Here is an 18,239-nt window from a genome sequence, read left to right as displayed (position 1 = left end):
GATTTTTCAGTATACGGATATATATATTAAACTGCAACAAAGAAATGATGATGTTAACGTTAATAACATTAGTATTCTGTCGATACTCGTCTCAGTTTTTGTTCCTATAAAATTCCGAGACAAGTGCCTGTGGGTCAAGGACATTCACGTTACTTATAACGACCGATTTTTCAGTATACGGATATATAATTTAATTTTGGATGTAACGCGTCTTCTGATTGGCTGACGTTATTTTGTTATGAGCCCATAGACATAATTTAGTCATGTGACCGTGACGTAATCAACGTTTTTTCATGGTTTTCTACGTTTTAAAATGGAATTTAGAATTAAATCATAAAAAATGACTGTAATATTTTTTCTGTCTATTCGAAATAACATAAAAAATGTGGTGCACACTGTTAAATAACCCGCTACGCGCGTTATTCAGTGTGCACCAAATGTTTTATGTTATTTCTTCATAGACAGAAAAAATATTACAGTCATTCCTTAAATATATTAAACTGCAACAAAGAAATGTTGATGTTAACGTTAAAAACGTTAATAACATTAGTATTCTGTCGACCGTTTGTGTTCTATTGTTTGGTCTCTCGTTATTCGCCTTTGTCTTTTACAGTCGAGACATATAAATCTGCTCCTAGTGATTTACTTACCTCTTTCTGAATTTGTTAGTCAATATCTGGCGTTGATCAAACAAGATAGGTATTAGTTGTTTTCATTATTTATTACAAGAAAAAACAAGTAAATAATTACTAATTATAGATGACATTATTCGCTGCACCCAAGCACTTATATGGTGAAATTCAAGATTTATTTAAATCTAACTTAGTCTTAAGTCGTTATAATACTATCCAATATCTTATTTTATATTTGAAATCAACATATGTACGACAAATTATCAGCTATTGAGCTTTTCTGATCGTTTGAAATTCGACCTAGATTATTAGTTTGATGTTCAAGTTCAAGTCAAACAAAATCTCTAATTGAAAAAAAGAAATTTGATTTTTTTTTTAAAACTCACGTTGTCTCTTGTGTAACAAATCCATTCATTGCGTCTTTACTCGTCGTTGGACACATACTTTGAAGATTGCTAGCTTAAACTTATTTCGCTCATTCAACGGTTCTGATACAGTTCAAATTTCAATAATGCCAACACAAAATTCACTGGCAGGAGCAACTAAATTTTCGCACAAAACTTTAATAAAGAAATATAACAAGAGTGCACACGCTGAAATGTCTCGCCTTCTATACTAATCATTGATATTATGTTGATAGTCCTAAGTATAAAGCTAAGCTTTATTACAACTGTCACATAAACTTAACATTAACCAAGATAACTAAACAAAGACCAATGAACCTTGAAAATGAGGTCAAGGTCAGAGAACCATGCCAGGCAGACATGTACAGCTAACAATGCTTCTATACAACATATATAGTTGACCCATTACTTATAGTTTAAGAAAAATAGACCAAAACACAAAAACTTAACACTGTGCTATGAACCGTGAAAATGAGGTCACGGTCAAATAAAACCTGCGCGACTGACATAAAGATCATAAAATATTTCAATACACCAAATATAGTTGACCTATGGCATATAGTATTAGATTAAAAGACCAAATCTCAAAAACTTAACTTTGACCACTGAACCATAAAAATGAGGTCAAGGTCACATGACATCTGTCCGCTAGACATGTACATCTTACAATCATTCCATACAACAAATATAGTAGACCTATTGCATATAGTATGAGAAAAACAGACCAAAAACACAAAAATTTAACTATAACCACTGAACCATGAAAATGAGGTCAAGGTCAGATGACACCTGCCAGTTGGACATGTACACCTTACAGTCCTTCCATACACCGAATATACTAGCCCTATAGCTTATAGTATCTGAGATATGGACTTGACCACCAAAACTTAACCTTGTTCATTGATCCATGAAATGAGGTCGAGGTCAAGTGAAAACTGTCTGACAGACATGTGGACCTTGCAAGGTACGCACATATCAAATATAGTTATCTTATTACTTATAACAAGGATTTGTATCTAACTATACAAATCCTTGCTTATAATAAGAGAGAATTCAACATTACAAAAAATTTGAACTTTTTTTCAAGTGGTCACTGAACCATGAATATGAGGTCAAGGACATTGGACATGTGACTAACGGAAACTTCGTAACATGAAGCATCTATATACAAAGTATGAAGCATCTTCCACCTTCTAAAATATAAAGCTTTTAAGAAGTGAGCCAACGCCGCCGCCGCCTCTGGATCACTATCCCTATGTCGAGCTTTCTGCAACAAAAGTTGCAGGCTCGACAAAGATGACATATTAGCTAGCGACCCAAGCAAGGACTCTGTAACATTCAATGTTAATCGTATTTTCGATTAATTATCCACGAGAGACAAAAATTAAGTAAAATATTAAACAATGGTCATATATGAAAATATCTTAACAAAATATAATACGAAAAGCATTAGATTAAAGCAAAATTATGATAGAAAAAGCGAATCGAAAGAAAAATAAGAAATAAAATTGCAATGAAAAGCAAAATTCTAAAATAAATATAAAGATGGACATTCTGACTAAAAAAAAAATTGGGGACAAAAATCAAATTTGGACATGAAATAAACATTGAATGTCATCGATTACCGACTTTTCCAAAGTAATTTAATTTAAGAGGCCGTGTTTTCAATAATAGAAAATTCTCAAATACCATTCATTCATTTAAATACCAAATGTGGTAAAATAACAAGATAAATATAATTGAGCGTCGTACACCCAAACAAATAGTCCGAGATTACTCTGACGTCCAACGGCTGTTTTGCCAGACCAAGCTTGTCTGGCAAAACAGCCGTTGGACGTCAGAGTAATCTCGGACTACCAAACAAACAGATAGAGAATAGAAGAGCTAGTTTGATTAGACTCCGTAAAACCATGAAAAATAGGATTTAGCAAGTATATGTTCCCCAAGCTCGTTTCACAGCATAACCATTTAAGATTTACTTATTTATTTTGTCGCAGCTTCATGTTTGTACTTTGCAGTTCTTAACAGTGCGGATTTTACCAAAAAAATGTATGACTAGTATATATAAAATGACGACCAAAAACTGTAGTAAGACAGATTTATGTCAAATCCCAGGTATTTTATCCCCATACCACCTTAAAATAAACAATAAGAATATTTGTTTTAACAGAAATCGGAAGTACTGTTGTGTTCTGTGTTTCAATTCAAATTCATTTGGGTTTATATTGATGTTTTTCAACTGAAAAAAAATTACGAATAAAACAGCGTTCCCTTAATATTTGCCTATTTTATGTAAAAATTGTCTCCAACATTGTAAAATTGTTAAAAAGACTTAGCAATATATGATTTCCAACTTTGATACTCAAGATCCAAAACGTTCAAAATGCTTACCTCTTTTGACCAGGCATCAGAGAAAAATAAATACAGAGGAAATTGGCTATGCCTCTTAAGCAAACTTTGCCTTCCCACGCATTGGCGGATCCAGGGGGGGGGGGGGGGGTCCTGGGGTTGGAACCCCCCTTTTTTTGAACGATCAATGCATTTGAATGGGAGCATATAGTTGGAACCCCGCCCCCTCCTTTTACTCTGGGTTGGGAACCCCCCTTTTTAAAATGGCTGGATCCGCCCCTGCCACGAACTTTAGCAAAAATACCTCACTGTGTAACGAGCCTTTTTTAAATTGCTCAGCTCAAATAAAAATCAATACATTAAAGACACAAAATTATGAATGCGAATATCACAGAGAACACTTTATACATCATGCAGGCATTCAAAATGCTAAGTGTTCTCAAAACACTATGTCAATTTCATAAAGAAAATTACAATATGTTATTACTCTCCTATGCTGTGGAAATGCGTACACTGATTTTGATCAAACACAGAGTTCGTACAATAACAGTAAATACACAAATTAGTATCCACCTCCAAATCCACCATGTTCCCTACGTAGGTGACCATAACAATCCCCACTAGAACTAAAATGTGCAAGACATACCCAGCAAAAATGTCTCCGACACTTGGTACATTCCATATGATCGCAACCAGATGACTTTTCAATTGGTAAACCGCAGCCGGGACACAGTTTACGATTATTGGGGTCTTTTCTTAGCCATATTGCAATTCCAGAAGTATCTTCCTTTAATTCTTTCATATTGTCACATGATATACCATCATGGTACTGGGTGTGGCAAGCTGTACAAATCCTAACCCCGCATTCACCACAACTGAATTCATTGACATTCTTTGTCACGCGATAAACACTAGGACATTCTGGCGAAGAACAATATCTATATTCATTTGAATTTCTTGCAATATAAGAACTAGTGGCTCGATTGACTAAGTTGTTAATTGTCATTCCTGACTGCAATGATAATTTAGTAATGTCCTTCCATGACCATAATTCATCACACGCCTCTTTGCAGCATGACAAAGGAAAGTCGCTGTTACCAACTGCTGATTCCAGTTGTGGAACAATGCAAGTTTTACAGAAAGGGTGACCGCAAGATTCTAAACGGTACATTTCCCCATCTTCAATTTCCATGAAGCAAATAGCACATTGGTGTTCTTCGTTTTCAATGTGCTCACAATTTTGCGCTTCTCGTAAATGATCAATCACATTATTGATTTCGACAATTGCTTTTTCAACAGCTTCAGACGTGCCATTAATAGTAATATTATGATGACGCAATTCAATCTGCAAACAATAAAGACCTCCGATATCACGTTTCATTTTCCCCAAATCTATATCAAATCGTGAAAACATTTCTTTTATAACACCAAATGGCTTATCTGCTCCTTTCAGCGATAAATTTCGGTTAATACCTTGACTCAATTTATATAAGTACTCCGTTAAAAGCGTGTATGCATTGTTTCGCTTCTCCTTTTCGCCGTAAATCGAAATCTCTAGTATTCGATAATCGTCTATTATCAACGAGCTTGTTTGTGACATGATATTGCGTATTTCATATTTCCCAGCTCTTGTGAAAAGTTCCTGTATATTTGGAAATTCTTGTTTCGTCATTCTTTTACCTTGAACAATTTTGTCAAGTTTTCTTCTGACCCTGCGTAAAGTTTCAACATGGTCGCAATTCATATCAAGTTTACAGTTTCCATTTCTCATAATTTTGTGGCGTATTTCAATCCCATCTTCTTGATTCAGAGAAGAAATAGATTTAAAGATGACGTCATTACACTTTTCAAATATTGCCTTGTAAACAAGAATTGATGCTTGAAGAGTTATTGATGTGTTCACAACTTCACCATTAGGTCTAAAGTTTTGCTGCACCTGTGCACTTGCATTTTGTCCTTCTTCTACCTTTGAAAAAGATGCAAAGGCAAGAAAAGTGAAATCCTGATCCTTAGTTGGTTTTACAAAAAGATCATATTTTCCTTCCTTAACATGCATTTGTAGATGTGCACGGAGTCTTTGTTGGATAAGTGCAAATTCTGCTCTAGAAGTCTTAACCCTCTCGCGAATAAACGAAGCTGCAACGATATGATTATCGCCAAGATGGAACTTTGTAACAAAGCTATGCCTTAATACTGCTTCATTTACAAATATGTTTAAATTATTAACAAATATTTGACTTCCACCTTTGTTACTAGAATTCAGTACAGCTCTGGTTCCTCCTATCAACAATGACCTACAGTCACGGAGTATATTATCAGCAATTCTTTGTTCGCTGAATTCTACAAAGGCTGACCCAGTAGATTTACGACGACACCATTCAAACTTTACACGAAAACGATGTTCATTTTGGAGTCTAGTATTTCCAGTTGGTCGAGCACATATCTCTTCTTCTTTCGATTCTTCTACTGCATATTCAGCTTCTTCGGTAGTCTTAAAGGTAACTTTTCCCCAGTTTCTCTTGTTCTTGGTAAAATAAAACTTCTCAATGTATTCAATTTGACCATATAACTCAAACTCATTTCTTATATCTTCTTCAGTAAGCCACTGCGTGTCGAGAGGATCACCGACTATTATGACTGTTTTGAATTCGTCTGGCATGAGAACATCTGCTACGTTACAACCTGCTGATATAACTACACGCGTTCCTTGATTTGAAGAACTCAAATACTGTTCACTTTTCTCATCTTTGAATTTTGTTCTCAAAGCATTCAATGTATTTTCAACATGCTGAATCAATAGTGATGTCAAGTAATTTGTAGAATAGAGGCAAACTTCGCCCTTTTTACCATCTGTATCGAGTATAACAATACTTCCATCTGCAATCTCCTTAAGTTTCATCTCCAAGTCCTTCACATTTGCATAGCGAGGTCCAACAAAACCTCTAAAAGTTTGGTCTCCCACTCCGTAAGCACCTAGACACTTTACTTTTTGTCTTTCAACTCGTTCCATATCGAAAGTTTTTAGCCAACCTTCTTCTAATCCTTCTTCTATCCACTCAATTGGTACTGGTGTAGCATTGACACCATAGTCTCGATTTATATGTAAAACTTGTTCAATAACTAACCATTCTGGCTTCAGTCCAAGAGACGGCAAGGATGAAGATGGAAATAGACAAACATCGTGTGCTTTATGTATAACATGATAACCAGCTCGCTCGTGTCCTAAATAGTGACATATATTATGTTTGAAAGTTTTGAATATCATTTTTTGTAACATGAGGTCGACTTTTTCTGGATCACTTAACTTGAATTCCAACTTAATTTGTAATTCCTTGCGAAGAATTGCCAGCACTTCGGTAGCAGTTTCTCTCACGGCTTTTATCGTTTTCCCATTTACATAGTTCTGTGCACACCATTTACCCTTAGAATTTTCCGGTTGGATATGCCACTCTCTATATGCATTCAACATTGTCATGACATCGCCACCCAGATGAGAAAATCTAATTTTCATTTTATCCGCATTTGTTTTCTCTTCTAGATTACCAGATCGGTAAAAGAGCGACCCTCCAGAGCCACAACAGGCTGTTAAAATTAAAGCTTCGATACCAACATCACATTCAATTGCATCGTGTATAAATGCTCCAAATATAGGATCAAAAGGTAATTTTGCAATCCATTTTCCAATGTCTGTCAGTATTCCATCTGATACTGCACCAATTGACACAAGCGTTTCCATAGCATTAGTAAGTTGATCCCTTGGAGGTGATTCTACGAAATCGAATGATATAGGATCAACACCTAATTCCATGAGCTTTAGGATTGCCTGTCCTAAATTAACACGTAATATTTCCGGAGTGGAACATACATTCATTTCTTTATATTCACTCTCTGAATAAAGCCTAAAACATTTCCCGGGAGCGGTTCTTCCAGCTCTTCCACTTCTTTGATTTGCAGAGCTTTGTGTCACCAATGTTACAACTAATGAACTTATGTTCTTTTTAGGATCAAATTGCATTTCTTTTATTCGACCGGAATCTACAACGTACTTGATTCCTGGTATTGTAATAGAAGTTTCAGCACTGTTTGTGGCAAAAACAATTTTTCGTTTACCATGTGGTGCAGGGTTAAAAACTCGCTGTTGTTCGTTTGCTTGTAATTTTCCATGTAAAGGAAGGCATATAAAATTATGATAGTTTCGAAGTTTTTCTTCAAATTGTTTGCAACTTTTTTCGACTTCTAATGGGGACGTTAGGAAAACTAATATATCTCCTTTGTCTTCTCTTAGGTGGACATCGATAGCTTTCTCTAATGTCCTTTTTTCATAATTATCATCAAATGCCTCTTCTGACCACTCCAGATCGACAGGGAAAGTTCTACCGGAAACCGACAGTACTGGACATTCTCCAAAAAAACGAACGAACACATCTGGATCGATAGTAGCAGATGTTACTACAACACGCAAGTCTGGCCTAGACGGTAGACATTTTTTTATCATTCCTAGTAAAAGATCTGTGAAAATGCTTCTTTCATGGGCTTCATCGATGATTATGCAAGAAAACATTGACAGATGGGGATCTCTCAGGCATTCATTAAGAAGCACATGGTCTGTTACGTATAGGATTTTGGTATCTTTTGATTTTTTGGAGTTCATACCGACTTGATATCCTACCAAGTTACCTACGTTTGAAGACATCTCTTTTGCAACTCTAGTCGCCAGACTAATTGCAGCTACTTTTCTGGGTTGGGTGCAAATAATAATTCCTTTTGAATACATGCCTGTTTGATATAGATACTGAACGACTTGTGTACTTTTTCCTGATCCAGTCTCACCTAAAATAATGGATGTTTGATCTTTATAAATCGTTGTACAAATTTCTGTTCTGCATGCATATATGGGAAGTGCAGCGTCAAATCTGTTACACTCAGATTTGAAACTTGTTTCGAGCTCAAACAATTCCTGCTCATCAAAAGAAGAGTTTTTAAGCTTTTCTAACTTGCAGTGGAATGACTTTATAAAAGATAGGAATTCAGATTTTTGACTTTCCATTTCTTTCTTTTTTGAAGTTAATGTTTCCTTCTCTTTCTTCCTTTTATTATAGCTGTCTATTGGTTCAAATTTTTTCTTCTTGTCCGTAAACTTGCCTAACCACGCTGTCAATTCTTTATGTTGTGTCTCGTGATTGTCAAGATATTGTTTTGCAACATCTGCTAGTTGGCTTGCCATATCCGATAGCCTTTTATTTCGCAACTTTTGTTGAATCTCCTGTTTTCTTTTCTTGTCGATATGACATTTAATGTAGGTTCCAGTCAGTGTGTTACTCTTCTCGAGTAATACCATAGCTTTCTTTGAAGAATTTGTGCTGGGGAATTCAACAGATAAAAAATACACATTTTGCAATTCTTCCCTACTCTTGATACTAAATTCAAATTTCTTTTGAAGTCGGAAATTCAAAAATCTTTCCAAATTTGATTCTCTCCTTGAAAGGTTATAGATTTCGATTTCAATACATTGTGGTTTGCATTTTTTATTGCCTTGACCGAGTTGTATCGTGTTCACTTTCTTTTCAGCCACTGCATTAACTGAAGAGTCTGGATTCTTGATTTTATTTTTGTCATCGGGTTCATTAACAGTCAAGGATGTGTTCAGTGTAATTTCACTATTTGTTTTACTTGTATTCATGTTTTGTATAACTTTTATCTCACTATTTGGACACTCCCTATTTACAATTGCTCCTGTGTCAGTAAGTCTAAATTTCGACTTTGCCTCACTCATTTCCCTGTGATTATCGTGTCCAACCACATTATTTTGCGAAACAAGGCCACTTTCCAAATTTGAAAGTTTTTTTTGTACAATCTTAATATGAGATGTATTGAATTGTAAACTTTTCTTGTCTTTTTCAGATTCAAGGCTTTGTAAATTTTGGCTAGAGTGGTAATTACTTGACACGTTAGCTGTCTCTTCTTTTACTTGTTTTTCTCTTTTGGTTATGAAAATTTGATTTTTTGATACACAGCTGTATTTATGTTCATTTGTTGAGCTTGACCTTTCGAAAATCTGAGTTTTGATTTCAGTTTCTTTAAACATATCACACCTTCCACCTTTAGATGCTTTTCTTTTTGCATGATAACCGCTTGTTCCGCTTTCAGAATTGGTTTGGATTCTCTGATTGTCAATTTTGCAAGCAGTAGATTGTGTTGCCGACAAAATTTTAATTTGACTTCGACTCTGATCATTTGGCTTTTTCTGCTTTTCTGGTGTCAATTCCCTAGACACATCTTCTTCACAATTATTTCTGGATGATGCATCTGCTTTCGCATTACTCTGTCTTTTGTTTCCTTGACTTTTTTCTTCGTAGAAATGACACTTAACAGTAGTCTTGTACTCACAGTTGCGTAAATGCATTATTTCAATGAACTTTCTGCTCAATGTTTTACTCGGAAACTTAACAACTAGATTTGTACTATTTTGTTTCTTGATAATGTCTTCAATAATAAATTTAACTGGACTTCCTATTCTATCATGCAAAAATCTTTGGTAGTCACAATTTTCACAACTGAAAATTTCAAGAATTAATTTCTGTGGCTTCCTAACATTTTCAGTAGTTGTTTCTTTCTTTATTGGTTCGTCCTTTCCATAATTCTTTTTCTTTTCAGTTTTCTGAACTATATTTTCACTTTCTAAAGTGACAGCAACTGTAGATGCAGGCTCCTGTTCAATTGATTCTGCTGTTGATAGCTTTGGTTTAAGTTTTTCATACTCCAGACAGCTACCTTTTGGTTTTTGTTCAACAGACGTTTGTACAGTACTGTCATAATCACAAGACGCAATAACATTCTTCCGTTCATCAGTAGATATTTTAAATTCAGATACATGTTTAGACACCTGACCACTTGACATGTTCGTTAAGTCCTCAACCAACGTCTTCTGATTGGACACATCATATGGTTTCGAATTCGATAAACTATTGCATTTATGATTTTGACAGATTATACCATCAACATTTTCATTGTTCACTCGAAAACCTTTTTCACTTATATTAGATGATCTTGATATCTCTTGATATTCGACAGAATGTGTTTCAATACAACTGCTGACACCATGTTTAGGTTTTGTGACGTTCTCGGTTGTCAAATAGCGATTTGTTTTATTTACCACTTCTTTACACGGTTGTAGTACAGTTCCGTGTATATCATCTCTTATGGAAAATGGTTGTTGTCTGGTTTTATCGGAAATTTGATCATGTGGACTGATATTAGTTTGAGTGTCTTTAATAGCGGAAATGTTCTTTTTTGGTTGTCGACCCTGTTCAGATTTATTAACGGATTCGTTTCGCAGATCAAATTTCTCCATTTGCTTTTTCATTTCTATGTCAACAGATACTGCATTCAAATGTGATTTTGTATTAGCTTTAACCAAACTAGGCTGCTTCTTAATACGAGGGCCATCGTGAACGTCATTTTCTAAAGTCCAAACTTCTTCAATTGGCTTTTGTTTTCTACATTCACTTTTCAACATGCCGGATACATCATTTTCTTGCTCTTTGCCTTTAGATGGTGTTATTTCTTGCTCAACCTGTATGCTGTCAGTTTTACTTTCAAAGCTGGCTACAATACTTCGATTGTTCGTTTTAACAGTACAAGATTGTTGTGCCAACGTATTTTCCTTCGGAATTTTATAAATATCTTCTTTAAGAATTTTGCGTTTTGGTTCTTTCATTTCAACAGTGCTGCTTATCTCAGAACCATTTAATGTATTTTCAGTAGATATTTCCCTTTCTATTACATCGTCGTTGACGCTTTTTACCTTTTTAGCCGCACCGCTGTTTATATTTTCTGTACCTAAAGTAACTGTCGATGCATCATATTCATTTAAATTTAATTCTTCTTTTAAAGTGCTATGACTAGTTTTTGACGTATCCCTCTCATGATAAAAATAAAGCTGTGTATGTTCAGCAGGCGGCTGAATATTAGCATTAAGATCACCAGTAGCAACAACGTCCCTTATTACGAGTTTAGAAAATTCTAAATCCATTACTTCATTACAAGTCTTGCCTAGTGACATTTGAGATCTTTTCTCAAGACGGTCCGTGGTAGTAGAATCACGCATGTTTATTTTCGGTTTAACACAATATTCTTCCTTTTGATATATTTTGTTGCCATTAATCATTCCAACTCCAACTTCTCTCGTGTTTACTCCTGACATATCAACAATTGTTTCTTGATACTGAACAGCATTGTTTTCGATACAACTATTAGCGTCACATGTAGTCTTTGTAACATCCTCTACTTCTGTCGTTTCAAAACGACAATCTAACTTTTCAAGCATATCGACGCATGTGTCAAGTTTTATTTCAGCCTGTGAGCTGATACAACTATTGTTGTCTCCGGCGGAAATGACATGACTTGAGTGTTCAACATTGGTTGTTCTAACAACGTTTTCTTCTGCTTTTAGTTGGCTGGCGACTTCATTTTGTGAATACATCTTCCCGACTTGTTTGTTCCTTTCTATATCATCGGATTTTATATTCAAATAAAATTTTTCATTAGTTTTCTTTGCATTTGATTGCTTCCTTCCACAAGATAAATCCATGTTGTTTTTCAATCTTCCAATGCCCGCAATTATTTCTTTGTCTTTCCATGGACTAGTCCGTATTTCAGATGTATTCTGCTTTGAAGTGGAATACCAGAGTTGATCATATAATGTGTTAGGTAAATTGTCATTGCTAGTTAACACTTCATTTTCTTCTCTGTAGTTCAAACTTGATTCTAATGCAACATTTTCCTTCGATCTAGAAGATTTTAAGACGTTAAATGGATATTTCGTTTCTGTTTCTTCAGTTTCTTTCATCAGCTTAACATTTGATGAACTTGTAACATTGTCATTATATATAACTTTAACATTCTTGTGGGGGATTTTTTCACCACGATATGTTTCTGTTGGTAAATGATACATCATCTCATTCGGTCTTTCTGTCAATTTATGATTTTTTCTTTCTGTCTGAAATGTCCAGTTGATATTACTTTGTGTTTTACTACTAGTTGATATGTGTGACTTTGTTTTCCCTGGTATTTCGTCTATTTGGTTTTCTTGAGGAACTGATGTTTTGAAACGATCATGAAAACTTTCGACCTTCGGTTTCGTAGACGTTGATGCATCTAATAGTTTATTTTTATCGCGCTCTTGGTTTTCAAGTGCATCTTTTATAGTTGTAGCTTGTTTTGGTATATCATTTTTAGAAGAATTAAGTGTTAGCTTTCCAGAAACTTCTTTATTAATTTCTCGGCTGTTGACATCATTACAAAATGGACTGTCTATTGACTCTGAATGCCTAAGGTTTTCTTTGTTAGTTTTATCATTTTCTAAAGCTCCATATACCATGTCATAACTAGTGTCAACATTACTTGAAACAGAATCTGTGCGTCCGAATGCAGTGCTTTTACCATATTTTAGTGTATCTTCATTGGAATCTTCCTTAATGAGAATTTGAGACCAATCGAGACCATATAAATCAGACTTACCGGTACGAGATGTAGTCTGGTGAGAATCGGCAACTTTTAAAGTGTGATCAAGGGACATCCCATGAACATCATTATCACCGGGAACACAAGACAACCTAAGTGCATTAATTGATGTCTCATCTGAAGTATTTCTTGACCTCCTGTAGTACTGTGTTGTGATCGAAGAAGTACAAGCGTCCTTACGTGGAGTGTCATCAATATCTTGCGTCGCATTTTCCTCACCCTTCATGTGCTTCACGATTCTTCTGAAGAAATTCATGGTGTCCTATTTTCAATCAATGTCTTCTCTTCTGCCTACAAAAATAATTACCACGTTTGTCATGTTATTTTTACTTTGTACAGTTTCTATCTATCGATTAAATTTTTAAAGATATTGAGCCATAAAAAAATATAGTAAATATTATCTTTTAAGAACTAACTTCTTTAAGAGTTGACCAACGATTTCACTAATATTGAATTGCTGTTTAAAGATTCTCTAGCTATTCATCGTAAAAAAAACAAGAAATTGTCATTCCTGGGCAACGACTCTTCTATTTAGTACTTTATTTGGTTTTAAAACTGGTTTTTTTTATTCGAGCGTCACTGGATGGTCTTTTGTAGACGTTGTGTGCGTCTGGCGTACAAAATATCAATCCTCATATTTATGATATGCTATAAGACGTCGACTGACGATTTCGGCTACGTTCACTTATTTTAAAGGCAGAAGTTGTGGTATAAAAAGGGAAATTACTCCTATAAGGGGTCAACTGATGATCTCAGCAATAATCTTTTAAAAGTAAAAGGTAAAAAAACGCAAAAAATTGGGGGAAATCTAACCGGACATTATCTTTATAAGGAGTTGAATGACGATTTCGTACTTTAACTTATTCTATTTGCAAGTATGTGTGATCGATTTTTAAAGCACCTGACAAATCTTGTCTACCTGTAGTGGTGTGAAGATAAAAGACAAAACTTGAATTTTCCTCTATGTTCTGTTTTAGTCATATCAGCCATGGACAAGGTGAGCTTAAAAAGAAAAGGAAGAGGATGTTAAACCCAAACACCTGTAATTCTTTTTTTTCTGTTGGTCTACATATCAAAGTTACTCTCCGCCGTATGAGAAATATTCCTTAAAGGGGCACTTGCTATGAGATAAACAAAAACAATTATATATGATTTGTTTTTGTCAAATCATTAATGAAAGTGAAGTAGTGAAGTTCAAATTCGATTTTAGCAATCAGTTTAGTTGAACTTTGTCAAAGTAGGCTGAGAAACATCGCTAATGAATCATTCACTTGCAAAAGCATAATATGCTTTTGCAAGTGAATGATTCATTAAAATCGACCTCATTAAATCCGTATTCATGAGAACTTCAATTGAACCTTTTTGCTAGAGATGAAATAGGCAAGATCAGCAAGTAAAAGGAAAATAATGTCACCATTGAGAGTGACAAGGGTAAACCATAGATTGACTGATTCGATCTACAAAACTTATTCTTATACACGTAAAAACGATTATTTACATATTGTTTAAACCTATTATATGAAATCAAACAGACCTAGAAAAATCAAATTGCGCGAGTTCGCTATCTTTATAATCTTTGTTTATATTCACACGGGGTTACATAACATTCGGCATTCTTCGGAAGATCACCTCGATGGTTAATTAGATGGCGTCTAGACTAAAATACACACGAAATGTTGAAACATCATTTCGAGTTTATGCATCGTAATTTTATTTTAGACTTTTTTATTGTGATGTACGTTTTAGTTTGTTAAGGCGAATATAAAAATTGGGTCAAATCGGTGAACATTCTTTAGACAGCTTTTGCGGCAAATGCCCCTTGAAAGTTTAAGTTTTTCATCGGCTATCGATAGCAATGATTTGACGCCCACTCAGTCTATCAGAGTCCTTCCAGTGGGTATCAACATAGAATAGCGCGCAAAGAAATGGTACCGTTCGCACTGTTATGAAAATGATTATATGTTTTAATGTTGTCCAAATTCTAAAAACTTACCCTTTAGGAAAGAAATGTGAGATAATTAATAAGTTCGAGCAATTGATTTTTTATCAATAACACCAAGCAGGCAAAAATTAAGGCATCCTCTTTAAAAAAAAAGTCTTGTATGTACACCGTATTTAAGCTCGTTCCAGTTTTAGTGAAAAATCGTCTTACACAAATGAATTATTAGAAAATAATCCTGTTTTTAATCCAACTTCGGAAAGATCATTGACGGCTTTTTCTGTTGCTATCTAGTAATTTCTTTTAAATAATTGGTAAAACATCTATTCATGCAATAGCTGCCAGTACGCGTATATTTGATAATTACATTAGATGTTTGTTTCATTGTAATACATTATTTTTATTGGCTAAAGGCAATCTCACATCATTCTAAAATTAACCTTCATTTTGAAATGTATTCATGATGACACACGTTTCATCAATAAAGTGCACTGGTTGATAAAATAAAAACTAGATAGTAATCCTGTTTTCATGATCATGGCGAAAAAAATATTTTTATTAGTATTGAATGCTTCTTTTATTAATTTCATAGGGTTGTAAGGGCGTTAACCGTTCCGCGCTACAACCTGTTGACTTATTTTCACTACTATACATACCATAAATTCACATTTCTATACAATCTGTATTGACGTTTAATAACACACATAAATTTTAACCTGAAATAAAAAAAAAATCATTATATCAAAAACTTTACTGGATTTTGCTATGCTTTTTTTTTTTTATTCCTGTAGAAGGATATAGAGGGATAATCCTTCTATAGAGGGGTAAAATTATCCCTCTATAAAGGGGTATTTTTGTTTAGACTGGATTTAAATCAAAATAGGGCAGAATGGCATTCTCTACTTATTATGGCAGTAACCTGGAACAGTTGATACACCAATTAATGTACTTAATTTAATATGTACATGCCCAGTTTGATGCTCGAGGTTTGATGCTTATCTGACTAAATATAAAATCTATTGTTCACCATGATTGAAAGCTGTGATGATCAGGTAAATTCTACTCACTTATGCCTCACTGAACATAATTTCTATTGTTAGATTTAACATGAAATTTAAAGGTCAACTATTCCTTTCGTTGTTGATCAGGTGTTCAGATAGGTTTACAGATAGGTTTACAATAGATTGCAAGTTTTGTCACTTTAGCAGAAAACTGGTTATCCCAATTTTTAGTAAAGTGCATATATTGATGCATATAATGCTAGAGATTATTGCCAATATAAGAAGATAATGCCATTCTGACCTAATTTGCTTTAAATCCAGTGCAAACAAAAATACCCCTCTATAGAAGGATAATTTTATCCCTCTAAAGAAGGATTATCCCTCTATAGAGATATAATCACCATACAGGGGGTTTGCTCCCAACCTGTTTAAATCAACACTGAATCAATATGTTTGAAGGTCTTTGAAGTTTGTATCATAATTATTATTGAATTCAGACTCAGTTAAGTTCTTTTTCTTTGCTTTTTTTGTGATTAATGTTTGCTCATGTTTATTGACTCCCCTCTAGCTGTCTCATGAGTTAGGAATAAAGATATGTGTGCCACAGTGTATTCCACTTACGTTCTTTGACCTTTTCATATACTAGTATATCAAATATCATATTTATTTATGATGCATACATTTAAATATGACGAACTGAGTTATTTTCATTTTATCTCCCTGTTCCATTTGGCATTCTTTAAATTAAGATATCTTACCGAAAACTTCGTTTAGACTAATCTCCTTGGTCAGTATTATTGTTATCAATCAGCTGATTTCCCAGAAGTCAATTTCTACTTTCCGAAAGTCTTTCGGTATACCTGATTGTTTTTATATTGACAGATTACGTCACATGCATATATGTATCATATACATACTATGGGACGCCAAAACTGTCTTGTGCATATTAAAAATGCATTTCAAATAAATCTTCCTTAATTTTTTTTATTTCAAATTTTCTTTAATTTTGAACACTTTTTGTTTAAATGAAAAAAATATTATTTTGAAAAAAATGAAGGATTTGAATTAATGGTTGTACGAATGTAGCATGGTCTTACTTTGAAGGAATTTGCTGTGGAACTAAGTTTGAACTATGTGATGTATAGAAAAAATACCATAAACCAAAAGAATTCTTTAAACATAAATGAAAAGCTGTGATGGGAGGTTTTTCTGCGTGCTTCTTCTTCTGCTTCGTCAACCGACTCTTTACGGATTACCCATGTAGATGTAGATGTATATGATATACTATGGCAAGCCGTTCTCGTCAAAACTATGTTTAAACCATTTTTCGAAAAATTTGCACACTGAGAATTACAACAAAGCACTCTGAGATTAAAAAACTTCAAAACACAAAACTGAGAATTAAAAATTACACACTGAGATTTCATAAAGACGCACTGAGATTACAAAAATGAAAAACACACACTGACAATTGAAAATTACACACTGAGAATTAAAAATTACACACTGAGAATTGAAAATTACACACTGAGATTTCAAAAAGACCAACTGAGAATAAATAAACTGAAAACACACACTGAGAATTTGAAATTACACACTGAAAATTTAAAATTAAACACTGAGATTTATGCGCACATATCTAATTAGCATACTTAATCTGAATCTATTACAAGCTTAAAACAACTAGGGGACAGAACTCGTTAGTCCTTCGATTTGGTTCCAAATTATTTATAAAAAAAACTTTAGAAATACAAGAACAAGAAAAATACCCACTTACTCTTATTACAAAATATTACCAAATGGTGAAAAACTTTATTAAAATTATAAGAAAACATTGGAACAATTGTGAAATTTTTACTCAAGTGTCTGTTATAGCATATAAACGTAACAAAAATATAAAAGATTACCTTGCGAAATCAGGGTAACAGTTGGAAGACTTTTGAAAAGGGACCCATGCTTAAACGGTTTTAAGTTAAAAAAAAAATCCCGATACACTGGTAGTAATGATTCGAATTATAGGCAACAAACTTATGAATATGAGAGGATGTTAAGTCTTGAAATTTATTACAAATGTTGGTTGAAGGAATCGAATTTCATTATAATGACAAGAGTTCTTGAGATCAAGATATTAATCTGTTGAATTATTCATCTCATGAATATTCATTAGTAATTTGCATATTAATCTCAGTGTGTATTTTTTGAAATCTCAGTGTGTAATTAACAATTCTCAGTGTGTGTTTTTCAATTTATTTCATCTCAGTGTATCTTTTTAAAATCTCGGTGTGTAATTTTGAATTCTCAGTGTGTTATTTTAGGTTTTTAAATCTCAGTATGTATTTTTGTTTTCGAAAAAAAGGGTTTAAACATAGTTTTGACGAGCACGGCTTGCCAT

At 33.9% G+C, this 18,239-nt stretch overlaps 1 protein-coding gene across 4 annotated transcripts; it reads right to left on the bottom strand.

Annotated features, from left to right (window-relative positions):
* Window positions 1–702: 702 nt before the first annotated feature.
* LOC139516778 (uncharacterized) lies at window positions 703–16,756 on the bottom strand. 4 transcript variants are annotated; one of them, XM_071307071.1, is made up of 4 exons: window positions 16,606–16,756; window positions 15,503–15,562; window positions 13,827–13,909; window positions 703–13,198 (listed from the first exon to the last, which is right to left on the bottom strand). In XM_071307071.1, exon 4 carries the CDS (start codon window positions 13,161–13,163, stop codon window positions 3,948–3,950), a length of 9,216 nt encoding a protein of 3,071 aa, XP_071163172.1. In that variant the 5' UTR covers window positions 13,164–13,198; window positions 13,827–13,909; window positions 15,503–15,562; window positions 16,606–16,756; the 3' UTR covers window positions 703–3,947. The 4 variants fall into 4 exon arrangements, with proteins under 4 accessions (XP_071163172.1, XP_071163183.1, XP_071163191.1 ...); XM_071307082.1 differs by having other exon boundaries at window positions 16,528–16,724; XM_071307090.1 differs by lacking the exon at window positions 13,827–13,909 and having other exon boundaries at window positions 16,606–16,746.
* Window positions 16,757–18,239: the final 1,483 nt, after the last annotated feature.

This window comes from Mytilus edulis, chromosome 1, assembly GCF_963676685.1.
Source record: "Mytilus edulis chromosome 1, xbMytEdul2.2, whole genome shotgun sequence".
Lineage (NCBI taxonomy): Eukaryota > Metazoa > Mollusca > Bivalvia > Mytilida > Mytilidae > Mytilus > Mytilus edulis.
This window is presented reverse-complemented; position numbering and strand designations above follow the sequence as displayed.

Excerpts from the sequence above, each read along its gene's own strand:
- LOC139516778 (XM_071307071.1), bottom strand. The coding sequence starts at position 13,163 with ATGAATTTCTTCAGAAGAATCGTGAAGCACATGAAGGGTGAGGAAAAT.